This window comes from Camelus ferus, chromosome 25, assembly GCF_009834535.1.
Source record: "Camelus ferus isolate YT-003-E chromosome 25, BCGSAC_Cfer_1.0, whole genome shotgun sequence".
Taxonomy (NCBI): Eukaryota; Metazoa; Chordata; class Mammalia; order Artiodactyla; family Camelidae; genus Camelus; species Camelus ferus.
In genome coordinates, this window is record NC_045720.1 from 13213808 (window position 1) to 13227852 (window position 14045).

General features: G+C 44.4%; 1 protein-coding gene across 1 annotated transcript in view; it reads right to left on the reverse strand.

The window, feature by feature from the left end:
• FER1L6 (fer-1 like family member 6) overlaps window positions 1–14045 on the reverse strand; it is a 122025-nt gene that overhangs the window by 77909 nt on the left and 30071 nt on the right. Inside the window, exons 5-12 of the mRNA XM_006179730.3 lie at window positions 13357–13411; window positions 13128–13259; window positions 10763–10825; window positions 7244–7322; window positions 5829–5985; window positions 5063–5249; window positions 3871–4063; window positions 1215–1567 (exon numbers count right to left, since the gene is read on the reverse strand). Of these exons, the coding sequence (XP_006179792.2) occupies window positions 1215–1567; window positions 3871–4063; window positions 5063–5249; window positions 5829–5985; window positions 7244–7322; window positions 10763–10825; window positions 13128–13259; window positions 13357–13411 (1219 nt within the window). The remainder of the gene's footprint in view (window positions 1–1214; window positions 1568–3870; window positions 4064–5062; window positions 5250–5828; window positions 5986–7243; window positions 7323–10762; window positions 10826–13127; window positions 13260–13356; window positions 13412–14045) is intronic.

Below are 14045 nucleotides of genomic sequence, written 5' to 3' on the forward strand. Positions count from 1 at the left end.
CTACTAAGCTACCCACAATTTCCAGCAGAGTCCAAAAGAAGTCAAGTAGGGTGGAGAGCTCTGAGCAGCTGCCCACTGGTGGTGGGAGGAGCAAACCACAGAAATGCCAGTAACAATGGCAACAACAAATACATTGCCTGCTTCCCACTGGACGTGCTCAGAATTCCACTGACCGTGTGACCGCCACTCCCACATTCACCCCCAGGAGGTGCCGATGACAAAGGGACTATTTCCACCCCACTTTGTGGACAAGTAAACTGAAACACCAGAGGTGTCAGTACCAGCGCCATGAATAGGACCAATCCCCAAGATTTCCAAACTTGTGCCATAAGCTCTCCCTGACACTGTTTCTTAGGATTTATTAGATCTCAGCAGTAAAAATAAGTGGCTCTCCAAGGTGACCTGCACACAAAATCCTTCGGTCTATCTAGTCTGTACTAGGAACAGGACAACTCTGGGAGATGGGTCATTACCTCCCTTAACCGTCTGAAATGATTATCTGGTTGACCTGAGAAACACACTCCCAGAGGCAGATTCATCCAGGCTAAAATCCACCCACCTGTGCTACCAACAAGACATAAAGTTCCTTCATTTGCAGCTACAAAGTACTATCGCTGAACAAAGCAGGAGAGGATATTCATGATTTGTATCCTTCTCGGAGCCCCAGACCTCCCTCCCATAACACAGACCCGGGCTGCAAAAATGCTGCTGGGATTTACATTGAGTCACAAACAAAGATAAGCGCTCCCTCCAGCTGGTTTCCCCGCAGGCGTGGGGAGGGGAGTAGGTGTGTCCATTTCTTGGATCCCAGCTTGTCACCCTCTCTTCCTCCTCTTCATCCCTCATCCCACATTAGCTCGCATTCAGAGCATAAGCTAAGCTGACAAAGCTAAACACAATTAGGCCACAGATACTAGTTCAGTCCATCACCCCACCACCCACTCCCACCAGCTCCCCTGGAACAGTTTTATTTCTCTTTAACTTTGGTTTCCATGGGAATCCGTGTCTGAGGGGACGTGGAAGGAATTTATCATGAGCAGATGGCTATGATGTGCACAGGGAGAGACAGAGGACCAGCCCCGGAAATCAGGGCTGAAGCAACACACATTTTGCAGGGCGAGTGAGACCAGTGCGGGTCTTTGGGGGCCCATGGCAGGTGCTGTCTGGGCTCCGGGCTCAGCTCACAGGTGCGGTGGAGCAGTGCTCAGACCTACCTCTGGGGGCACATCGAAAGACTCCACCTCGACCTCTGTTGAGTTGGTTTTGTCCGAAGCCTGCTGGTGTTTCCCATCATCAGTTTTGTCACCCTTGTCTTTACTTGCGCCTTTGGAAGGTTTGGAGTCCTTGTCCTTTGAAGACAACTTGAGCTCCTTGAATGTCTTGGAGAATTTAGACTCTTGCGCCCCTCCAGAGAGGATTTCCACAGCAATTTCTACCAAGATTCTGCCCCTGAATGACACGCCTTCTCCGAAGCCTTCGTTCAATTCCTGGTAGTCATCCATCAGACTTTGGTTTCTGGGAGACCCATACAGGTTAATCCAGGCAGGTCCAAATGTGGGTAGAAAGCCTGGAAAGAGCCCAAATTTTAGTTATCTGGTTATGCTTTCAAGTTGGTTATTTTCTGCTTTGTGAAAAAGCTGTGCACACTCATTTAGAAGAATGAAATATATAGAAAAGACAAGAGAAAATATTTACAGGATATCCCATCACCAAAAGATAACCCCAACTGCCATTTTGCTATATTCCTTTCTAGTCCTTCTTCCACGTGTATGTTTACACTTGTCCACAATTGTTTTAATACTATGAATGCTGACATGTATCCTTGTCTCTTCATTCATTCATCAAATGTTTATTGAATCCTCACCAATGCCAGGTGTCATGCTGGACCCTAAATAGAGCCCAGTGGAGAATAAAGCAGGTACAAACATTAGACAAATAAGTATTTACATTACACATGCTAGGAAGGAGCTATATCTTGTCCTGCAAGGACTGAAAACAGGCTGATGGGGGTGTGGACAGAGTTAGGCAGAGAGAGAGGAGACGGAGTTCTTGGCAGAGGGAACAGCATGTGGCAGTCGGAAAGGAGCTTAGGGACAGAAGGAATTGGAAGAGAAAGGCAGTGAGGCTGGAGTCCACAGAGTAAGCTGGGTGAGAAGAGTTTGGGAAGGTGAGTGGGTCTTGAGAGCCTTGATAAGGAGTTTTGGTCTTTATCCTAGGTTTAAGCAAAGATGTGACCTAATCAGATGCTTGTTTTTAAGATCATTCTGGCTGCTATGTGATGGGTTTTAAGAATGCCTGTGAGCAAACTGGGTCAAGGACCACTTCACCTTCAAAACTGAAGACATGGGTGGCTTGGATCAGGGTGATGGCAGCAGAGATTGAGAAGTAAACATTCTGAGATATGTTCTAAACCTAGAACTAAAAAGACCTGGTGATCTTAACTTACTATTAGCTTAAGTGTTTTCCTTTCTTAATATACAACATCTGGGAAAACATACAGTGTCCATGCAAACATCTCTTTGGCAACAGAATGTTCCATTTTGACAGGCAGTATGGCCTGGCAGTCCCAAAGCTTAACTGTCTGGGTTCAAATCTCAACTCTCAGCTCTGCCATTTTTGAGCCGTGTAACCTTGGGCAGGTTTTTAAACCTCCCTCTGCCTCAGTCTCCTCATCTGTAAAATGGAGATGCTATGAGTACCTATCTCACCTATCAGGATTAAAAGACATAATATCTATTAAGTGCTTCACACAAGCCTTTAGGAAGTGCTCAAGAATATCAGCCATTACTCTTGAGAAGTATATGTATCATAATTTACTTAATAATTCCCCCACTGGGGACAAGGAAAAGCTTCCATATGTCTTACTGTTATCAATAGTTTTATGCCGAAACGTTTCTTCCTTTCACCTCCCTGAACACCATCAAGATGTTTCTGAAAAATTGAGAATAAAACCTGTCTGTGTCTAGCTGAGAAATCCAGTAGGTGGGCAGAGTGTGCTTTCTGCATAAAGCAATCCTATGACAAACCTTTCTACAAACATGAAGAGTTTAACAGTAGATAATTATTGAGGTCTTTCTATGGTGTAACTCTGTGCAGGGCACAAAAAAAAAATGTGTAAATTTTGTTCTCTGCTTAAGCCAAGCCTGCAGTATAATGTGTATGTGTGTATACACACACACACACAAACTCACACACAAAAATTCCAAATATATACACTAATGAATGTATATTTGCAAAACTCTTTAATGCCAATTTTTAGTGCAGAGAAAGATTGCCTTGGGATTTATAGGAGGGAGAGTATGTTGGGATATTTAGAGAATTATCACTTATTCATTTAGATTTTGCAAATAAAGAGTTTTATCCTGGGTAGAAGCTCTTTTGATCGACTCAGAAGATTAGCTGGGACCCTTTTGTTCCTCCCTGGCTCTCTGAGAACACTGTCAGCAGCATCTCCCTGCATCAGGGAGCTGGGGGCACAAAATTTTTTGGACCAGTTAAACATGTAAAAACTGTTCTTAGCTTATGGCTCATACAAAAATACGTGGTAGTCCAGATGTGACCCATGGACCATTTTGCCAACCTCTTATCTAATCTAAATTCTTCATTTTTCAGTTAAGAAATCTAAGGCCCAAGAGTGACTTCCTTGAGGACACACAGCAATATTCCTGGAAGACCTGGGATGGGGACCAAGCCTCCTGGTTCCCAGAGCTCAGCTCTGTCTGCTGCCCTGAACCAACCCAAGCCACAGAGCACACAGAAGGTGGAAGGTGCCTAACACACTGCCTGCTCCAATTCTCTTGTTTTAAAGATGAGGACCCTGAGTCAATCATTTTGAGACCCTATCTCCAAATCAGACATGTAAGGCCTTACCTCTATCTCCATCCTGTTCATTGGAGATTTTCTTAAGCTCAATGAAATGGGTTGCCAGCACAATGTCATTCATGCTGCCTTCATCCCACACCTGGATTTTTACCCTCCGACACAAGGGAGGGAACATTTCCTTGAAGACCACCTGTTCATGCCACACGGGATTGGCACAACTCTTCTGCACGGTGGTTCGCCCCTACAAACAAAGCCAGGAGATGTGAGCCATCGAAACAGAAGAGGCCCTCGAGTGACTCAGGAAGACTCTTCATGGAAATATGCAGTGAGTGGCCAAAAATAATGAGCCTGCTTCCACCTGACACCCATGAAACTCAGTTACACCCCATGAACTGTCCTACTCTGCTCCAGACACTGTGTGGGGCATCAGGGGAAAGGTGAATAGTCACAGGTCCTGCTCTCAGGAAGTTATCATCATACTGGGGTCGGGGTGAAATTCACACCCGTATTATGAAGGGCTTGCTCCTTGCATCTCCAGGAATGGAACAGATACAGCTGGACCCTGAGTCCACGCTTTATAAAAGTAGGACCTGGTGCAAATCCCTTCCCCAATCCGGACCTCAATTTCCACATTGTAAAATGGAGGTGATGTCCTATATGACGGCCAGAGGGGTCCAAGTCTGAAATAGTCCAATGTTCACCATGCCACGGGAAGGGGTCAGAGTAAAAATGTATTTTAAGGGCAGAAACAATGTGTGTCAGCTGAAGCTTCCAAGTCAGGCCAACCAGGATTAAGCTCTGACCACATGCCCAGGCGCTGGCACTTCCAATGGCTCTTGAGCAGGGAACAGCTGGGGACAGGAATGCCCAGGCTTATGTAGGACAAGGACTACCTGGGTAGATTGTGGAGCAGATTAAAAGGGAGGTGGCAATTCTTTGGGGACTGAGAACTGGGCAACAGTTCAGAGAAGTAGCCAGAGGTGAGGAAGGAGGCCTGTCTGCCTGGGTCCTGAACCATGACCTCCCCCAGCTTCTCTCTGTGAGCTCCAATGGCGAGGGAGTAGGTGACCTTCCCCTACTTTCCTGCCACACGATGCAAGGCCTTTTTAGTGACATGCTTTCTCTCTCAAGGTGCTTCCTAATTTTGATTTTAACTTCATGTCACTTGACCAGCTGTGTCCTGGTCCAGGAGCAGGGTTCTGGTCCAAGCCTTCTAGGATTAGAGAAAATGGTTTCTCACCGTCTGCCCAGCAAAAGAGACCTCCACAAAGGGATCCACGAGGTCCTTACTGTCACCCACAAATGCTTTGGTGACGTTCGCCATGATGCTGGAGTTCATTTTGGGCAACCCTTCTGCTTTGAACAGTCTCACATAGAATCTGGCCCAGGGTCTCTCTGACGGAAACCCTTGGGGAATCAAAAGGTTCCTTTAGGGAGACAAAATTAAAAAGTTTAAAAAGCTCTCCCACTTGAAAGAATAGAGAGAAAAGGTAGAAGCCATTTGGAGGCAGAAGGAAGGATCCTGATACAGGAGAAAAATCTAAAAAGATTAAGATTCATCTCGAAAATGAGTTTTCTTCCTGGTGTAAATGACAGCTCAGGGTATGAACAGAGGGAAGGCAAACTCATTCAGGTCCCGGAATTATACAATAAACACTTAAAAGAGGTGCATTAAGTCTTCCCAGGTCACAAGCCAGTGGTTGAAATTATTCTTCCTTCCAAGGAAAATCAGCTAAATTCAGATCAATAGAATAAGCTCAGGAAAAGCTTATCCATTATGAGTTACTATAGGAAGACAGGCTGTTCTTGTCCTAGGAGCTGATGGCCCCAAGCATAGTGACACCTTCGATAAGACATATCATGGCGCCTCTGATAGAGCGGAGTCCCAGGTGGACAGAACTTGAACTTGGCAGTTCTCACGGACCCGTAAGGAAAAGAGGAGGAAACAGACGTGGAAATCGGGACCCGCCATCTCTCTCCCATGGTCCTAGATGGACCTGTCTCACTTTTCTACTTGCTCCTCGGCATCGAAGGTCTTGGGGCTGGTCTTTAAGACGTCGCCTTTCCCAGTCATACTGATGTCGCACTTCAGGTACCCCTTCGCGCCAGTCCTGATGTCGCCAGGGTCCGTGAGCAAGGCCCACTTGTCACAGAACTGGTGACCTGTAAGACATCCTGACAGCTCAGATGTCCTGCACATGGACCCAGACGCTCCACCCACTTCTCTCCCAGTCCAAAGCTTCCCTCACTTTATCCTTCCTGAGGGACTAGTCATGGCGGTTATTTCCAAGTCTCAGGCTGCCTCCCTCTCTTCCTTCCACTCCTCGGCTTCCATCCCACTTCATCTTTTTCTCCAACCTGCCACAGGGATTTGGGTTGCCTTCATCCCAGTGGAAATTGCCTAGACAAGAGTCCAGCTCTGACTGGACGGGAGGACATCGTCGGAGTGTAGAAGTCATGTGTGACGTCACAAGCCCATAAATACCACTCAAGGATCTTTTTGTTTGTCCTGCATGATGAGTCCAAACATCAGAATCTCTTACAAAATCTAGACTTCAGGCTTATCTTTAAAACAAACATGTGAGATCTGGCAATACAGAAGGCACATTTTCAGATGACAGCAGGTGGTAAAGGAGCTAAGTAGACACTAGTCCTTCCATGTGGGTTGTGACGCCCCATTTCCCACAGCCCCCAGCAGCCCTGACAGTAATGAACCCAGCCCACTGCACACAGTTATGTCCGCTGCCTGGCCCCCCTGGGGTCATGTTGGAATGGCCTTTCACGAGAAGAGCTATGTTTATTGTGGGCTCCATTACTTATTAGCTCTTGACTTTGGACCAACTATCCAGCTTCTCTGATAAATCTAGAATAATAATAATTATTATAGAAAACCCATATATGGCATGCCATAGTCATCATTCTGTGCTAGGTTCTATACCAGGCTCTTTATGTACATTTATTCACTCAATCGTCCAACAACTGTAAAATGGAAATACTCTTCCGTCTCCATGTTTACAGACGAAGAAGCTGAAGCACAGAGAACTCATGTCATTAACCCCAGGTTGCACAGCTAGGAAAGAGTGGAGTAGAATGTGAAACCAGGAACTCTGGCTCCAGAGTCCATATCCTTCACTTCTACACCCTTCCCCCTTTCCTCTTTGTATCTCCCAGCAGCCAATTAGTCAGAATTTGTAAAAACTTTTAACAACTGCTCAGAAGTATGGGCACATGAGATAGTTTTATCATTAGATTGTAGGCTTCGAAGAAAAGAGCCATGTCATGCTCAACTCTGTAATACTGGTGCTCAGTGTTACCGAGTGAATGGTTAAATGGGTGAATGAATAAATGAGTTGAACTCCAGGGGTGGTAAACCTGAGAAGAGTGAGAGAGAGAGAGAGATTGGGAGGCAAGGCTTTCTCACCAGGTTGGTTGTACACGGTCCCCAGGTCTACTTTGAAGGAGCCGATCAGTATGCTTCCTATCAGCTTGTGGTGAAAGACCTGAGGAGAGATGGAGTATGAGTCTGAAGGCACTAGATTTCTCTTTGAGGATGAGTCTGTGAAATGGGTTCATGACCCATCAAAGAGGATACTAGGCTTTGAGCCTTGCCTGGCCTTCACTCTTATCTATGATGTTTGCACAATGACATTTGCACATCAAACCTCAGGGCTGGCTGTAACGGGTGTCCAAACGTATCTCACCTGCTTCTCACCCTCCTAGCAGGATGTCAGCTAACTCTCTATTGAATGATGCCCAACAAATCTCACTGTTTAAAATGTTGGCTTTCGTTTTGTTTTGTTTTTAGCCAAAATGAACTCTAGTGCAGACCATCCTTCAACACACATCTCTGCCTGTTGAAATTCCCCATCCTTCAATGCCTAAGCAAATACCTCCTCCTCCAAGCAGCCCTCCCTGATCATCCATAGCTGAAAGTGCTCCCTTTCTCCCACAACTTGGCTCACAGCTTTCTCAGAGAACTCATCATCTACTGCCTTGAAAGGTTCTGGCCATGTACGGTAGTCAGGACAGAGGCGGCTGTCATCCTCAATACTTTGTCTGATTAGAAGTCAGCAGAGTGCCTGGTTGGTTTCAGCAGCACATTTTAATGCTAATGTTATTAAGATGAGGAAGCTCTAAAGGAAAGTGGCAGCGCTAGGCCTGAGTCCAAAAACCACATTATGTGAGAAATTGCTGAAGAACCAGGAGTAGTTTGACCTTTAATCCAGAAAAGAGAAAGCTGGGGGTGTGGAAGAAGGGCAACGGTAACTCAGGCGTCTGGAACTCTTGGAAATACTGCTGTCTAGAAGAGGGGGTGGGAGCCAGGCATGGCCCCCAAGTTACAGGAAGAGAGATTTCAGCTCACTCTAAGGGGAAACTTTATAACAGAACTTCTCAGCAATAGAATGGGCTTTCTAGAAGTAGTGACCTCCCTATCACTAGATGTAATCAAGTAGTGCCCGAGAACCCCATGTGGACGTGGTGGAGAAGGATTTGCACACCACTGCAAGTTGGCCTAGCTGGCCTCCGAGCTTCCTTCTAATCATAAAACTCTATGAGGTCCTTGATTCAAGGATAGTTTCCTACATCCTCCTACCCACCACATGGTCTTGTTCAGAATGAGCATTCAATAAACTTTCAGTGAATGACTGACTGACTGACTGTGTGATGGATGGATAGAAGACTTTTGTAGCTTCTAAACTGCTCCTTTTGGCAGAGGCAATAAGAAACAATAAATTCAATCAATTCAGTTGATTTCAAAAAAAATGAAGAAATGACAACCCTTTCCAGCTCCCTTTCCACTCTCTCTCCCTTGCCCCAACTTTGCAAGGGTGTGAGAGAACTGAGGGGAAGTCAGGACAGCTTGGCTTGAGTTATTTAAGTCCATGCACACAGAACTCACCCCAAACCCTGCATGTCTGCATTGCGAATGCCGCTTCCCAAAGCCCTGAGCAAGAACACGAGCCTGATTCAAGCTCTTGTCTCAGGTCAAAGACGTCTCGGTCCCCGTGGGCACAATGGGATGCAAGAGCCCCAAACAAATCTTTGAATAACATGAGAGGCATCTTCAAATCATCTGCCTAGTGTGAGTGCCAGGCAACCCTGGTCTGGTCAAGCATGGGATTATGGGGACACTGGGGCATCTCACACACAGAATGCTGAGGGCCCTGCTGCAAGGGAAGATGGTCTATGGTGCCTCCAGGGTTTGCTACAGCCTGGCTGTCCCAATCGCAGCCGCTTACAGCACTTTCCCCTTCTCCCAGCTGAATGTTTTCTGGACATGCTGACTTTTGGTTCATGGACTAGCAGAAACCTGGTATTAAACCCTCCCCGCTCAAAGGGAGCTTTTGCTTTGAAATCTTTGGTCTCTATCTCTAAGGGTCATTTGGGGAGACCAAAGTATTCTCTTCTTCCAAGTTAGAAGAACAGAGATAGGCAATACCAGCTTTGACCCTCTGTCTAAAAATCCATTTGCCCCACAGAGTCATGACCCTTGTCTCCTTGTCTCTGATACCATATAAACTCTAACTAGTAACTGTTCATCTGCAATTCAGACAGTCTCCTAGGAGCCTGTTACAAAGCCGATCCCACAAACAGGTGGTGGCCTGAGCAATGCAATGGGACAACGCCCAGGGCTGTGTCCCAGGTCCTGAAATACCTCCTGCACCACCTGTCACCATGCCTGAAATTCACATGTGAAGAATGTTTGGCTCTTGATGACTTTTCATTCTTCAAGAGTCACACGCTGCAAGTACCCCAGGAAAGCTAACATCACGGTTCCACTATTACCGAAGCCTTACTGCAGCACTTATAGATAATACGTGTACACGGAATATATAGAGTAGAGATTGAGTGGGTGGTAAAGACAGGCAAGGAAGTCTCAAGACAAGTTTTACCATTGTTGTAATTCTGATTAGGGTTGGTGTCCCTGTTGAAAATACTTCCTCATTCTCCACACGTCTTATGTTGGCACATAAAGTAGGAATTCTGTCCTCTCAGAATTTATTGAGAAGAGAGCACTTACCCTTCACCCCCCACCCATCCCCGCCACTTTCGGGCACACACACCCTCGCTGCCCTCTTCACGGGAGAAGCAGCGATTTCTCAGACTGCTGAGGCAGATGCAGTCAGCCATCTGCCGCTCTCTGCTCCTTTACTGAGTGGTGTGACATTGGTAAGGGTCCCAGTTGGCCTGTCCCACCCTCACTTGGACATCAGCATGGGCACTTTTCCTTCTCATTCCTGTCCTCTGCATGGCGGGCCAAAGTGGATAAGGCACCTGGCTAGACCAAGAAGCTCTCTTTGTCCCAGCTCTCCAGACTTGATCTATGGAGGCAGGAAATTGCCCAGCAGGGCTGAGGATGGGTCTACAGCAGACCCAGCTCACCATGGGCAGGTCCTGATGTTACACTCAGAGGCCAAATGGCAACCACTTGCTCCAAGACACATTTTCTGATCCAGCATGACTGATAATCTGTTCCTGATTCTTGTTCCTATTTCTCTACTAGTGATCAACCAGGAGGGGAAAGAGGGTCTGACTGATTATTATTATTAGTGTGGATGCCACCCCAAGAGAGAAACACTAGCATTTTTTTTATATAAAGAAAGAAATCAACTCAAAATGGCAATCCATTAAGATGCCATTTACATTTCCCATGTGTATTTCACATTCCCACATTAGTGAGCTACAGAATTCAATTCATGACGGCTTGCTGGTAGCTTACAACTTCCTCCCAACAAGCATTGTTTTTCTCGGGAAGGTTTTCTTTCCCAAACTACTCCACACTTATTTCAAGTTCTCTCCTGCTGGTTTCAGACTCATCAACCCACTCTCACACTCCTGAATCTATTCATCCCTGAGCAGACAAAGCTGCCCTAGAAAGTTCCCAAAGCCTAGAATCTCTACCACCTCCCCTCACTCCCACCACCAATGATATACTTACTGAGATTTTGATGATCTTGTCAAAAATATGCACTTGGGGCCCAATGAAGTCGAAGACAAAGTACTAGAAAACATAAAGTTCATTCTAACCATCAATTCCAGGCTGACATGTACTCTGTTCTTAGAATAGACTTAGATCTGCATTGTTCTAACCAATCGCTACAACGTCCTCAATAGAAATAAATGTATCATCAATTGACTGGCCCACCCCCTATTGAAAGTCATTTAATTTGTTTTCAACTTTTTTCCAAATAGAAAAAATAGAATGTCACCAATCATATCTTTGCATAACATATGAAAGTTTTCCTCTACAATGGACATGAGAATTGGAATTGCTGGGTCATGGTTTACGGGCATGTAAATTCTTGATAGCACGAAATTTTTTCCAAAGGAAATAAATCATTTTACATTCCCCCTGACAGCATATGAAGATAGCCATTTCTCCCTACCCTTGCCAACCCTTGAACTGTCCATTTAAAATTTATTTATTTATTTATTTATTTGCCTATAAATAATGATGAGGGAAAATGTATCTCAGTGCAGTTTTACTTTGGAGTGAACTTTGATTAAAATTTGACTTTCTCAGAATTTTTTAGCTTAACCTGTGAAGTGTCCGAGATTGGCCAGGGAAAGAATGGAATGAATGGGAAAAAAATTATAAACAAGGGAGATTTCTCATCTGAAGAAAGTGATTGAATTTCAGAGCAGAAGAAAATATTTAGACCAGTCTCCATGTTCTATAGATAAAGAAAACTGAAGATGAAAATATGTCTTAAACATGCTTAGAGTCATTTAACGAGTTATTGCTGGGTCTGGGACCAAAGTTGAGTTCTCCTGAAGGTATCACGAAAGGAGTTCAAGTGGTAGATGTTCCACCATTGGAACTTTATTGAGTCCCTCCCAAAGGTAGTAATGATCCCAAGACGTAGAAGACTGGAGTAGTGCTCTGCTGTGTGTTTTGAAGTCTGATGGGGGTGGGAGAGGCTAGACCAGGAAGCTGTTTCATGGATTGTTTTAGGTTTTGAGCCGCAGGATGGAGGAATGACATCAGGACGTTAGAAATGAACATGACAGCAAGAAGAGAGGGAGAAGTGGCCACTGACAGCCTGCTTTTAAAGGGCAACATGGAAAAACCAAAATGTGGAAACTGGAAGAGGTCATCATAGACTATATTCCAAGGAGACCTTCAAAATGGCAGCTGTTTGACATCAATGAAAAGTTACGATATGTTCAGTGTCTCCTGTTTAAGAGAACAGGAATCTACGTAAAACATTTCAGGAAGTTTTTATATATATGTTAAAACTTTTTAAGAGTTTTGGTGTTCGGAATTTCTTTTATGTGCAAAACTCACTTACCTGAAGTTCTTTATTCTCTAGTATATGAGATGCTATGGGTTCCTCTGGACCAATAAATTAGTTTTGATGTGTATTGCCTTCTGCTGAGTTTTGCGTGTTTCAGACTCAAATGCCTTACATAGGTTCCCTAGACCTCTGAGCCCACATACGTTTTTCTAGCTAGGATGTACTCCCCAGCCTCTACTAATTTATTCCTTCAACCTCTGATGGCCTTTGGACTTAAAAATGAGAGTCCAAATCTGTAACAAAGATTTATAATTCAACTTCTACATTTTTACTTGATTTCCCAGTGATTACTCTTGGCCCAATTGAATATCATTTAGATCCAGGACTTGTAAAGCGTAAGGTGAATACTAATTATAATCATTAACAAATCTGTAGAATTTTGCAGTTTTAAAGCATTTTCATGCACATTATTTCATATCACAACTGCGCCAAAAGATGTTACGGAGGTAGGGAGCTGAACAGGAAGGAGAAACCTGCCACTTTAACTCACGCTAAAAGGCTCAGAGGCAAGAGTGATAAAGAGGAAAGGACTTAACAGCTCAAAAGGGATTTGGGAATTTTCTGTTGATTTTATTATACATCTTCTCCTTGCCTTCCTTGTCAATTATCACTCTCATAAAAAAATTAGTTAAGAGTTTACTGCATTTTTTTTTTGACAATTCATAGTGTTGGAAGTGCCTTCAAGGGGAACAAGAACTCTTTCACACTGTTACTTACAGTATATATTGTTACCTCTTTAGAGAGCATTTTGATTATATCACATTTTAAATGCCTATACCCCTTGCCCCAGTTATGCCATATAAATATTGTTAAGTCATATCAAAAGGCTGAAAAAAAATTTAATATCCATCAATGAAAGATTGATTGGTTTAGTAAATTACAATCTATCAATGCATTGGAAAACTCTACAGCAATGGGAGGGAAAGGAGATTGAATTGTATGTCTTGTATAGATTCATCTCCAAGATGCACTGCCTTGTGGGAAATGGTGAGCTCCATGACTTACCTCATTGTAAAAGGGGCTGTTGGTTCCTTCTTTCACTGTGCTTTGCTTCTTCTCGTCCCCGATCTCGATGATCACCACCGGGTCGATGTTCTCACCCACCAGCTGGCGGGCCTCCGTGATGGTGATGGCAATCTGCAACACAAAAGCAGCGTCTGTGCACTCCGGACCTGGCCGTTCATTCACACCCAAAGAGCTGCGGGAGGCTGGATAGGAAGAGGTCATCACTTACTTGATAATTTTGGGATCTGACCTCCCCATCGTGGATCTTAGTCAACAGTTTTGATCTATTAAAAGAAAGTTTAACACACGTGCTTCATTAGGTAAAAATCTACCTTAGATCCATAAGCCATGCTTTTATTTTGCCAGGTGTTCCTAAGTGCTTTGATTTACAGTATATCACATATTCTCTCCCCATCTCTGAAGGAGATGAGTATAAACTGACAAGGGACAACCTCTCCGTGACACAGTTTTCTCATCCTAAAAATGGAGCTAGTAAGAGTACTTACCACATGAAGTGATTGCTACAATTAAAAGATGTAACGCAGGGAAAGGTTTTTAGCCCAGTGCTGGCAAGAATAAATGTCAACTCTTATTGTATAATTATGAGTATCATTTACTTCTCATGTTACAGAATGAGAACTGAGATGCCTCAGTCAGTGGCAGAGTCGGGTCTAAGTAAAGATCTCCCTTATTTGCTGTCTGATCCTATCCAGAGGACCACTTTGCCAATTCGGGTATCTATAGCAACTCTGAGTTTCACGATTACTTCTGAAAAAAAGAAAATTGAGAGAAACAACCAAAATGCCATCTCAGTGAGATTTCACATTCCAGGAGATTCCATTTATCTGGGCTGTCATAAGTAATTGAAAACAGATGTGCCACACCTGGGCATTTGCAGGTGGGTAATGATAGAAAGAG